At 41.7% G+C, this 12567-nt stretch overlaps 1 protein-coding gene across 8 annotated transcripts in view; it reads right to left on the reverse strand.

The window, feature by feature from the left end:
• Positions 1–3260: 3260 nt before the first annotated feature.
• The window catches only part of WDR11 (WD repeat domain 11), a 183252-nt gene continuing 173945 nt past the window's right edge, over positions 3261–12567 (reverse strand). For all 8 annotated transcript variants that reach the window (XM_073546625.1, XM_073546624.1, XM_073546621.1 and 5 more), the window contains 4 exons: positions 12007–12104; positions 10830–10975; positions 8877–8959; positions 3261–4591 (listed from right to left, as the gene is read on the reverse strand). In XM_073546625.1, coding sequence (XP_073402726.1) covers positions 4440–4591; positions 8877–8959; positions 10830–10975; positions 12007–12104 — 479 coding nt within the window. In that variant the 3' untranslated portion in view covers positions 3261–4439. The remainder of the gene's footprint in view (positions 4592–8876; positions 8960–10829; positions 10976–12006; positions 12105–12567) is intronic.

The raw sequence follows: 12567 nt of genomic DNA on the forward strand, positions 1-12567 counted from the left end.
ACTGGCCAGATTTCACGTTAGGCTGGGTTCACATTGCGTCTTGGCAGTCCGGTAGACGGACTGCATTACACCGCGGTATAACGCAGTCCTGTAACGCTGCCATTCAGCCCCATTGTTGGGCGCATCGCGAAGCATGCCGTAAAGCGGCACACGTTCGCGATGTGCCGTCATTCAGTGATGGAGCCTCGGATGCAGGCTGCAGCGTCTGAGGCTCCGTCACCGCTAGCGCAGATGAATCATTAGCGCTAGCGGTATAGCATAACACATATCGCGTTATTCTATAGCGTTAACACAGCCGGTCAACGCTATGCGCTGAACGGGCTGTGTTAACGCAATGTGAACCTGGTCTTACACCTACATTCTATACAAGAGTGAAAAAGAAGACAGTGACATCTTGTGGCCGTTGGTCAGTACTGCAGCCACAGATAGGTTTTCTTAACCTATCGGGAACAAAACATTATCCACATTCTACATAATCTATACCACAGTAGCATTAATGTCATCAGGCGTGAACATGGCAGCTGGTCCACCTCCTATTCCCTTCCTTTACTCAATATTTTTGCCCCACTAAAAAGGAAATGATAATTCTCCTGAAAGGACAGTTACCCTTTACAAAGCCTTTACCTCAGATCACTAGTTAAACCAGTGGATGGCAGGGTTTTAGTCTTAGATGGCTCATGCTTTAGCTTTTATCTTTGGTGAGGGGGGAGCAGGTATGGAGACCCTTAGCAATCACCTTAAATTACTGAATTGAAGGGGATAAAGCACTCACCTGAGAAGATGTGCTCTTCTGGCAACTAAAAAGATTTTTAAGGACCTGTGTTTCTACCCCTTTGATTCAGCAAACACTGGGGTTTTCGGAAGTGGTGTCAGGTGCGAAGTTGACATGTCACAATGCTATGTTAGAAGTTTTTCATTAGAGAAAGAGAGAATATACATATTAGCTGCCAACATTTATGAGGCTGTTTCAGCCCTTGATTTAACCCCATGTCATGGTAATGCCCTCAGTCCACTCACTTTTGGGCAGGGTTTACATAAACCCGCGTCTCTGCCCTATTCATGTTAGAAGTAATGATTAGTGATGAGGGAACGTGCTCAGGTAAGATGCTCCATGGGGGTCAGTCATCTGCAAGGAATACTGTCGTGTATAAGCTTCTCAAGTATTACAGGTCAGTACTAGTGATGAGCAAAGAGCTCGGATAAGGTTACCTGAGCATGCTCGGGTGTTAAATGAGTGACTTCAACGTGTTTGAAAAATATGTTTGAGTCTCCGCGGCTGTTGAACAAGGATTTCCTGTTTGTTAGACAATCCCTCCATGTGTTGCAGCTGTCAAACAGGAGCGAGACATCCAAGTGCGGGGACTCAAAACGTATTATTCGAGTACGCCGAAGTCACTCGGTTAGCACATGAGGGTACTCGAATAACACCTTATCCGCGCATGTTAGCTTATCACTAGTAATTATCTGTAATACTTGAGAAACTAATATAGGACAGTATTCCGTGCAGATGACGCACCCCCATGGAACCTCTTACAAGAAGAGATAATAAACACCTGTACATTCTTGTTTTTAGTTTATATCTCTAGAGATGTATTGGTGGTAAGATGAGATCCACCGTGCATTGTAAGTTTAGAAATAGTAATCAGGTAGTGTTCCCCGGGCATTGGTTTAAATGAAACTGTAGCGGATCATCAAAAAAGTCTATTCTGAAAGTGACCCCAAAGACACGGCATGCACAGCGGCCAGCAGTAGTAATGAGTTGCCATCAGAGAAGGAGCTGCTGAATGACAAGTCGTACATTATTTCCACGTTCCCTCATACATACAAATCGTGTACAGACTATTTGCACATTTTTTGCAATTATTTATTTAGCAAAATCAAAGAAATGAGTAGGAATATAAGGAGCCTGTTCACACTGCGGCCATTTAACAGACAGAACCGAAGATAAAAACAAAATGAGCATTTACCCTGTAGTAAGTAAATAGTATTAGTACATGGGGTTTATTTATAAAAATTAAAGAGCAAATTTGTAGTTAGTCTGGTTGAAAAATTATGTGTATACAGCTCCTGTGCAAAACTATGTGTCTGCAGGTTTACATAATGATCTTGTTTTATGTTTAATCATAATATACAGGTTTTTTATAGGAGTCTGTATACAAAAAAAAACGCAAGAAAAGGTATTATGAAAGTAAGGCCAGGGTCACACGTGCGAGTGCAAAGCGAGAAACTCGCGCGAGTCTGTCGCCTCAATACCCAGCACTGCCACCGGCACTCGGGACCGGAGTATGTATTTCTATGCAGCTGAGCGCTCCGGTCCCGAGTGCCGTCGCCAGTGTCGGGTATTGATGCACCAGTTTCTCACATTGCACTCGCAAGTGTGACCCCAGCCTTAACCTGAATTTACACTGATTGTAGTGAACAAGCGTTCCTAGAAAAAGCTCATTTTCTGATAATCCTGCATAGTAATCAGTCTGTCAATCACCTAATGAATGAGCAAAACGCTCATTCGTCGGCTGAAATTATTTTTAATCTTGTTTAAAAATACCATGCAGCGCATTGTCCTGTGTAAACAGGTCATGTGCTGCTGAGAACAATAGCAGCCTATCTATTAGTGATCCTTTTGTGCACATAGGAAAGTTTAAAGAAGCTACTAAACGGCCACAGATCAGCAAACAAGTAGCCGATCGGCGGTCGTTTAGCTATGGAAGCTGGGTGGAGTGAACCTGCACTTTAGGGTATGTGCACATTTAGCATTCACAGTAGATTTTTCTGTTGCAAACATCAGATTATTGGCAGGAAAAATGCTGCATTAAATACATGCATTTTTACCACTCATCTGAATGGATGAAAAACACTGCGAAAACACTGAAAAAATTGCCATGCTGCAGATTTGAAAAAATATTAAATTCTCAAGGAGAAAGTAAGCGGTGTGTGCACGAGATTTCAGAGTCAGCAACTTTGGTGCTCTAAAACGCTTTGTTTTCCCCAGGGCACAAATGCGCAGAAACCCGCTCCTGGCAAAAACGCAGCATGTGAACAAGCCCTTGGGTGGAGACTTGTGGATTCCTTTTCTTAGTGATCTCTTAGTCGAAGTAGTTGGCTTCATCCATCATCTCCAGCTTCAATTCTGCCTATTTGGGGGCTGCACTTTACCTTATTGCGAGGGTACATACCCAGCAGCATGCTGAGGGTTGCAGTTTTACAATAGCTGGCGCATGCTGGTCCCTGCCTTACTGCATCCAGCATACACACACATAGAGCAGGCTTTAGTATCACTTTATTAGGAACACTCACTGATAAGGAGTTATGGTCAGAGCACTACATAGATGACCAGCACAGTACAAAAATATACACATCTCTTACAGTGTAAATCTATCACCTTGGTGGATCAGCCCATACATAAAGCTCAGGTTGGAAAGTTTAATGGGCGTTAACGAATATAAGAAAAGTTCTTAAATGTGATGTGAGACACATAGTAGAATCTAATTCTAGAATGTCTGATTTCTCCATTGATCGCACATTCAGCTTGGTTGTTCACCCACAAGTCTTACTGCACATTTTTTGTGTCACTGCCATATGCAGTATGGCAGCCGCATACATTACACAGCCTTAAAAAAAAACAAAAAAGACAACTTACTTTGGGTATTTCTTTGCTAGACAAATATATCTTTGGGAATCGGGGGCAACAAATATTTAAAGGCTATGTCCGGCCAACTCTTTTTGGTACTGTTCCAATGCATTGAGCATGAAGAAACTTTGCAAATTGTCTATGCATTGCTATGGTTACAGACTACAAACAATCCCTGTGTAGTCTGATCCTACACTGTGTGTAATTCTCCCTTTTGTATCTGACACGGGTGGAAGGGAGTACGGTTGCAGGATCAGACTACACAGAGTTTGTTGTCTGGAAGCGCAAAAGTCTTGGTTACACATCATATATAGTGTTTTATTTCACCGAAAAACAAAGTTGAACATTTTCCAGGTTTTTTTCCCCACTGTGAATGCATCCTAGCTTTACAGAGTAAGCTCATCAAAATTTATCTTGTGTATTAAATCAGTTATACCCCTTTATAATAATTTTGTGATCCTTTAAGATAAATTACATAAATAACACTGTTTTCCAAACAAACATTAAACTATATTTTCTATTTAATTTATACCTAAAAACAAGGTAACCTGTAAGTACCCAAATGTTATAGGGCTAAACTAGGCTGCCTATACCAATTAAAGGACGTGGTAAAAGCCGTGAGTTTTCGTTCTCTCTTCTACACTTTGATGTAATCTGTGAAAGATGGAGATGATGCGGGAATGTCGGAGTGTCAGGTCCTGTCATTTATCTCAATGCTCAGAAGCATTGTGTGCAATGATCTGCTGTAATTGTTAGGAGGCTTCTTCCATGTTTTCTTCACTCTTTCACTTTTCAGCCCGTGTATGATGGTTCATTCTTTATCTTCAGATTTGTTGCTCCGTAGTTCAGACACCAACTCTGCCCCGCCATCTCCTGCCTTCAGGGCAAAGCGCAGCACTCCTTGGGTGAAACCTATAGATCGTAGGGTGCGAGCGTAATCTGCAAACACTGCAGAGATCAGTTTATGTGAGATGGGGTTAAGGAAAACCTACTGATAAATGATAAAGCCTTTTCTGCACAGTGGCCAAGCCAATCTCCAAATTTTCAATGCAATTTATCACATCCAATACAGACCAGTCTCCCTCTCACTAAAATCTAAACTTTACTAAACGCAGTAGCCAGTCAGGCTCATGTTTATGTCCAGCCTCTACACCGATGTCTCCACACTGTAGCAGTCATTACACTGGTTATCCCTCCACTGCAGAATACAACAGATACTTATCACTCTCACTCACAAAGCTTTCTAGAGTGTTGCACTACTACATCTCCTCTCTCACCGCTGTCTACCACCAGTGATCACCGTTCTAATGATCTAAAATGAACATCCTTCATAATCCAAACTTCTGATTCTGGTCTCCAAGACTTTTCTTGTGCTGCATCAGTTCTCTGAATCCACAGTATTACTCATACACTAAAACACATCACTTTAGGCAGCGCCATAACATCAACTCAGTAAACTAAACGTTTTCCCTTCCTTCATTTTCCTCAGACTTAGGTCCATTCTATTGTCTGTTCCCACAACCACCCAACACCCAGCAGCACTTTGTCATCAGCGAGGATCTGTATATGTACAGATACAGTGTTAGGTAGTTTCAATAACTACCTTTATCATAATGATAGCTACAGCATACCTTACAAGCACTTTTTACTATTTCTGTCACCCCTACTTCATAGAGATTGTAAGCTCTTGCTCCTCTTCTTTGAATTGTTAAACTATATATTACTATTAGTGAACGAACGTGCTCGGGTAAGGTGCTATCTGAGCATGCTCTCGTGCTAACAGAGTGCCTTCGGCGAGCTCCAATATGTTTGAGTCCCCATGGCTGCATGTCTTGCGGCTGTTCAACAGCCACAACACATGCAAGGATTCCCTGTTTGTTAGGAAATCCCTGCATGTGTTGTGGCTGCTGAACAGCCGCAAGACATGCAGCTGCGGGGACTCGAACATATTATTTGAGCACGCCGAAGACACTCGGTTAGCACAAGAGCATGCTCAGATAACGCCTTACCCGAGCACGTTCGTTCACCACTAATTACTATGGAACGTCTGACATTGTTTGTACTTAGAGAGGACCTTTCACCATTTTTTTCTGTTGAACTGAACACACGATGCAACAGGGGCTGCAGAGCGGAATAAAACATTTTTTGTTACTTTCTCTTCTCCGTTGCGGAGATATTAGCAACTACAGTTAGATCCATATATATTTGGACAGAGACAACATTTTTCTAATTTTGATTCTAGACATTACCACAATGAATTTTAAACAAAACAATTCAGATGCAGATGAAGTTCAGACTTTCATTTGAGGGTATCCACATTAAAATTGGATGAAGGGTTTAGGAGTTTCAGCTCCTTAACATGTGCCACCGTTCTTAAAGGGACCAAAAGTAATTGGACAGATTAATTGTAAATAAAATGTTCATTTCTGGTACTTGGTTGAAAACCCTTTGTTGGCAATGACTGCCTGAAGTCTTGAACTCATGGACATCACCAGACGCTGTGTTTCCTCCTTTTTGATGCTGTGCCAGGCCTTCACTGCGGTGGTTTTCAGTTGCTGTTTGTTTGTGGGCCTTTCTGTCTGAAGTTTAGTCTTTAACAAGTGACATGCATGCTCAATTGGGTTGAGATCAGGTGACTGACTTGGCCATTCAAGAATATTCCACTTCTTTGCTTTAATAAACTCCTGGGTTGCTTTGGCTTTATGTATTGGGTCATTGTCCATCTGTAGTATGAAACGACGACCAATCAGTTTGGCTGCATTTGGCTGGATCTGAGCACACAGTATGGCTCTGAATACCTCAGAATTCATTCGGCTGCTTCTGTCCTGTGTCTCATCATCAATAAACACTAGTGACCCAGTGCCACTGGCAGCCATGCATGCCCAAGCCATCACACTGCCTCCGCCGTGTTTTACAGATGATGTGGTATGCTTTGGATCATGAGCTGTACCACGCCTTCACTATACCTTTCTCTTTCCATCATTCTGGTAGAGGTTGATCTTGGTTTCATCTGTCCAAAGAATGTTCTTCCAGCACTGTGCTGGCTTTTTTAGATGTTTAGCAAAGTCCAGTCTAGCCTTTTGATTCTTGATGCTTATGAGTGTCTTGCACCGTGCAGTGAACCCTCTGTATTTACTTTCATGCAGTCTTCTCTTTATGGTAGATTTGGATATTGATACGCCTACCTCCTGGAGAGTGTTGTTCACTTGGTTGGCTGTTGTGAAGGGGTTTCTCTTCTCCATGGAGATTATTCTGCGATCATCCACCACTGTTGTCTTCCGTGGGCGCCCAGGTCTTTTTGCATTGATGAGTTCACCAGTGCTTTCTTTCTTTCTCAGGATGTACCAAACTGTAGATTTTGCCACTCCTAATGTTGCAGCAATTTCTCGGATGGGTTTTTTCTGTTTTTGCAGCTTAAGGATGGCTTGTTTCACCTGCATGGAGAGCTTCTTTGACCGCATGTTTCCTTCACAGCTAAACCTTCCAAATGCAAGCACCACGCCTCAAATCAACTCCAGGCCTTTTATCTGCTTAATTGAGAATGACATAATGAAGGAATTGCCCACACCTGTCCATGAAATAGCCTTGGAGTCAATTGTCCAATTAGTTTTGGTCACTTTAAAAACAGGGTGGCACATGTTACTGAGCTGAAACTCCTAAACCCTTCATCCAATTTTAATGTGGATACGCTCAAATGAAAGCTGAAAGTCTGAACTGCAGCTGCATCTGAATTGTTTTGTTTAAAATTTATTGTGGTAATGTCTAGAACCAAAATTAGAAAAATGTTTTCTCTGTCCAAATATATATGGACCTAACTGTAAATTATTTGGGTAAACTTGTGTTAAGGCTAAGTGGGTGTTACAAAATAGCAAAGTACCCACTTGGACTTAATTAAAGTTAACTCATTAGGTGCCAAATAGGTTGATTGCCAATATCTCCACAATGGAGAGGCAAAATAAAAAAAATAAATAAAATGTTTTGTTCATCTCTGCAACTGCAATTACACTGAGTGTCCAGCAAAACATGAAAAAAAAATTGGTGCAAGGTCCTCTTTAAGTGTATAATGCTGGGGAATATTTGGTGCTATATACATAATATTAGTATTATTTCTGAAGAGCTCGGGACCTTGATTGGTAACACCAGGATTATGAAAGCACACGGTGATCGAAACATATTGGTAACAGCTGTAATGGATTTAAATCTAACTGAATAAAAGACTAGATGTAACTGCTGGATCGAGCTGGAACACACTTCCCTTTTCCCAACAATGGTCTCATGTCTACTGTTTGACACTTGGTAAGCTAAGGATCTGTTCACACTAGTATCATGGCTACTGCTCTTCCAACGCAATGACAGCTTTGTTAGGTTTGTTTTCAAACTAATCCAAATGGATCCCATTGACTTAAGGTACTGTCACACTAAGCGATATCGCTAGCAATATCGCTATAACTTGTGACGTTATAGTGATATTGCTAGCGATATCGGTGTGTGTGATACTTACCTACGACCCGCTCCCCCGTTGGTTATCGCTGATCACGCGAGAATGTCCAGGACCGCTTCTCGTTGTCAGCCTCCTGCTGTGACGACGAGCGTGGAGCCGGGCGGGAGGACGCAGGATTGTCTAGTGTGACAGGTAAGTAGCGACCCCCGTCCCCAGCGATGTCGCTGGTGAGATCTGCCTGTGTGGCAGCTCACTAGCGACCACTTAGCGATGCACCAGCGATCCTGACCGCGTCATATCGCTGGTCGGGATCGTTGGTACATCGCTAAGTGTGACAGTACTATTAGGCTCTGGTCACAACCGTGTCTTGCAAGTCTGTTTCTCCATTCCACCCTAGAAACAGAAAATTAATTTCTGCAGAGGATGGATCCAGTATATCACAGATATGGCGCCAGCAAGACCCCATTGACTACAAGGCTTTTCATAATTCTACTAGAGAATAGGAAAGCAGAGGAAACCCATTAGAGTAAACAGGATCACTCCGGTGCAGTTTGCATCTGTTACCGTAATTACCGGATCCGTCCTCTGCATGAATTCAATTTCTCTGCTCCTAGAACAATATGACAAATAGAATCACAGATCGCACAGATAATGTTGTCTGTCAGGAGTATACGAAAGGCAACATTATTGTTGCTGTCAAAAAAAATGCAAGCATGGAAAAAGCCCACCAACAAACATGATCACCAAAGCCTAAACAAAATATGCACTTACACATGAAGATTCGTTACCAAACCACAAATAAAAGGATATTGGTCTCATCGCTGATTTCAATGGCCGAGTTCTGGAGGCAGGCTTCCAAAAACAAGGCTGCTCGGTCAAAACACCTCATGCTGAAAAACAATGGAAACATTCAGACTATAAAAAGAGAAGCAATATCCCCAGGAATGCAAACATCAGTCTGAGAGTTAGATAACCCGCGGCTCTCCACATGCTATGGAGGAACGACACGGAAAAATAGCAAATCGAGAGTCACACTGGGATTCAATGCCTACGTCAATTTTTTGTATTTTTGTCCTATATAGTCGCACTGCTCGTTTGCCCTTGTGTAAGAAAAGAATCAAACCCAATGTACATGAAAATGGTGGCGCTGTATTACCAGCCACACTGGAAATGCCGCAGTGTCAGAGAAATGCTGAGTTTTATTGACCTCTTAAGGACACTGCATTCCCTCCCCCCCTTCAAAAAGCCAAAATATATTTTCTGCTAACAAAGACGAAAACGACTTGTTTTTTTGTGCGACGAGTTTAGTTTTGAACAACACCATTCTTTTTACCATACAATGTAGTGGGAAACGGGGGGAAAAAAATGCAATTCTAACATAATTTGGGGGGTTTTCAGTTCATAGTGTTAATTTTACAATAATAACAACCTGGAAAAAGGATTCTCCAGGTCAAGATGATTATGGTGATGCCAAACGTGCATAGATTTTTATTACACTTAAGTGATAACACCATTGGGTTTGTTATGACAGTTTTATTGACTCCAATTTCAAGTACATAAGACAATTTGATTGCTCTTTATTGCATTTTTTTTTTTAGGGAGGAGTGGGGGACCACAGACAACAATCCATTTGTTTTGATTTTGTTATAGCGCAGACTTTTACAGACATGTGAATCGAAATGTATTTAGTTATTTTTAATTATTTTATTTTCAATGGGGAGAAAAAAACGGTGATTTGACTTTTTTAGTTTTCTAAATCATTTCCAAATTATTGTTTTTTCCAATTCTTTACTTTATTTTTTGAGTCCCCTTAGTGGACTTGAATCTGTGATCATTTATACTGTATGCTGGGGATAACAGGCTGAGATTCACAGGACTACCAAGATGGCAGCGATGGAAGGGGTCTTCAGGAGACCCCTAGCTGCCATGGTAAACTAACCGATGCCCCGAAATTACATCATAGAGGGGTGATGGGAGCTGGTTCTAGAAAGCGCCAGCCACCTCTGAATTCAAAGATTGACATCGGCATTTAAATGGTTAACAGCAGTGATCGGAGCTCAACAGATGCCGGCTATGTAAGAAAACTGCAAGCTCAACCCGTGGAGAAATCTCAGTTCCTGAACCCCCTCCACATGTGCTCGGATAGGCAGAGGCTTGTCAGCAGGTGGGGAGAAACTCGCCGGGGACTCACTTGTACAACTAATCAATAGAGCGGCTCGTTCCCAGACTGTGATTGCAAGTATGTTTTTATCTGAAAGGCTGCAGCCTTGCAGAGTACAACATACCTGGCAGTGATCGCACAGCCAGGAGATGATATATATTGCCCAAGGTTGGGGCAGCATGTATCAGGAGACAGGTTCATTTTAAGTAGAGACACCATTATCATTTAAGATGTAAAACTGTTGCGATTGACACCCGCGATGTGTTCAGATCAGCTCCCGAGCCCGCTCCATACAATAAGTGTGCACACTCCCATATATGGCACCAAGGGGTTAAAAAAACAGATTTTACCCCTGTACATGGGGATTTTCCAGGAAATAAGACATTTCTAGAAGAATTTAACTGTTTAACAATCTAGGGCAGTGAAGGGGTAATTGCTAGCTTATGTAAAGTCTTCACTAGTAAGGGGGCTAATGACAGTTTCTCTAGGGTGGTCTAGGGTTTTAAAGGCGCAGCATGACATATCTGACAGCTGCACAGCCTTGACTTTGCCTTCCTTTCCCTGTGTTACAAATACTCTATGCAGACAATATCACTTACCTGTGTAACATCTCAATGACTTTTCTGAAGCAGCCAAGAGAGAGGAGAACAAGGATTGCTCTGTATTTCTGGTTGATGTGTGGTGAACAGAGATGGTCAACCCAGCGCTTCATGACCTCAGCACTCTCCTCTGGATTCAGTCGCACCTGTTAAAAAAAAAAAAAAAAAAAAATTAAAACATGGTTAGGTGGAAACATTTTTATACAATTTCTCCAGCATTTTTATTTACCCCTTGAGAAATCAATATGTAAAACGCACGTCGGGGCTGCGTGGAGGCATCAAATGTCCTGTGGTCACTATGGGTAAGCTACAGTATGTACTGGACAATAATGTATGCATCTTAATTGTGATTATGGGATTTTCTGTTTTATGTCCTTAATTGTTCTTTTATGAAATTGGATGCAGATCGTTTGTTACCCTGATGTACCATGGACTTCTAAATTTCCTTCTGCACGTCTTTCCTCCTTATTAGACAATTATAATACGTATAGTTGCATTTTTTTATATATAAAATATTTTTGTAATAAATTATATGCATTTTAACCTTTTTGGTGGTTTTTGGCTACTCTAGTAGTTTTTTGGTAGAGAACGGTTCAGGAGTACTCCACCTCTCAGTAAACTATTTCTATTGATACGGGAAACATATATATTAGCGTGTTCCCAGCCTGGAAATACAATTGGTGCTATATGAATTTTTTGTCAGTCATAGTTTAAAAATTGTAAGGTGGAATCACACACAACGTTTTGATACATATAATCCAGATTTATTTTTTTAATTTCAATGGAATCTGTCAGTAGGATTAACCCTCCCCTAAGCCGTCTATGTGGGTCATAGAAAGCTGAATAAAATTATACCTTGATGTCTGATTCCAGAGAATGCCACAATTATCTTACAAGTAATAAATGAGTTGTTAAGATCTATGAGCCGGACATAGATCTACCTGAGACTCTGCCTCCAGAGATTATTGTAAATGAAAGGGGATGTTACCAGGGTGAGACATGTAATGACTGACAGTCTGCCCCCTCTTTTATAAATAAAAAAGGCAGCCTTATATTGGTGGTAGGGACTCTTTAGTAACACATCCAAATTATGACTGTCAGCAAGTAACCTTCCAAAGATGACTATACGTCTCTTATTTCTAGGTACCTGACCTGCATTCTCATCTGTGGCACTCACCTTTGCCAGCCAGGCTGCATGGTTCCATTCGTTATAAGTCTGGAGGTATCGGCAGGCGTCCGCAGCCTTGTCTATGAGGCAGAGCAGCTGCACTCCCTCTGTGTGATACACAAACAGATTAGTCATATGAAGCATCCTTATTAGTGATTAGTGAACGTGTTCAGATAAGGTGTTATCTGAGCATGCTCGGGTGCTAACCAAGTTCTAAATGTTCTAAAAATAAGTCCCTGCGGCTGCATGTGTCACAGCTGTTAAGACAGTCACAACACATGCAGGGATTGTCTAACAAACATAACAAACATGTAATCCCTGCATGTGTTGCGACTGTCTCAACAGCTGCGAGACATGCAGCCACAGGGACTCAAACATATTGTTCGAGTACACCGAAGACACTTAGCACCTGAGCATGCTCAGATAACACCTCCAACTGGTAACACCAAGCTGTCAATGTATTCAGAAACTTCCAACAGGGAGAACACAAGAACATTGCTACAAGTTTGTGACTTGTTTGCCAGATTTGTTATTTGACAAAGAATCTATGATGGTACAATAAAAACATTA

Source organism: Dendrobates tinctorius, unplaced genomic scaffold, assembly GCF_039654945.1.
Source record: "Dendrobates tinctorius isolate UK_male_01 unplaced genomic scaffold, ASM3965494v1 ptg000149l, whole genome shotgun sequence".
Lineage (NCBI taxonomy): Eukaryota > Metazoa > Chordata > Amphibia > Anura > Dendrobatidae > Dendrobates > Dendrobates tinctorius.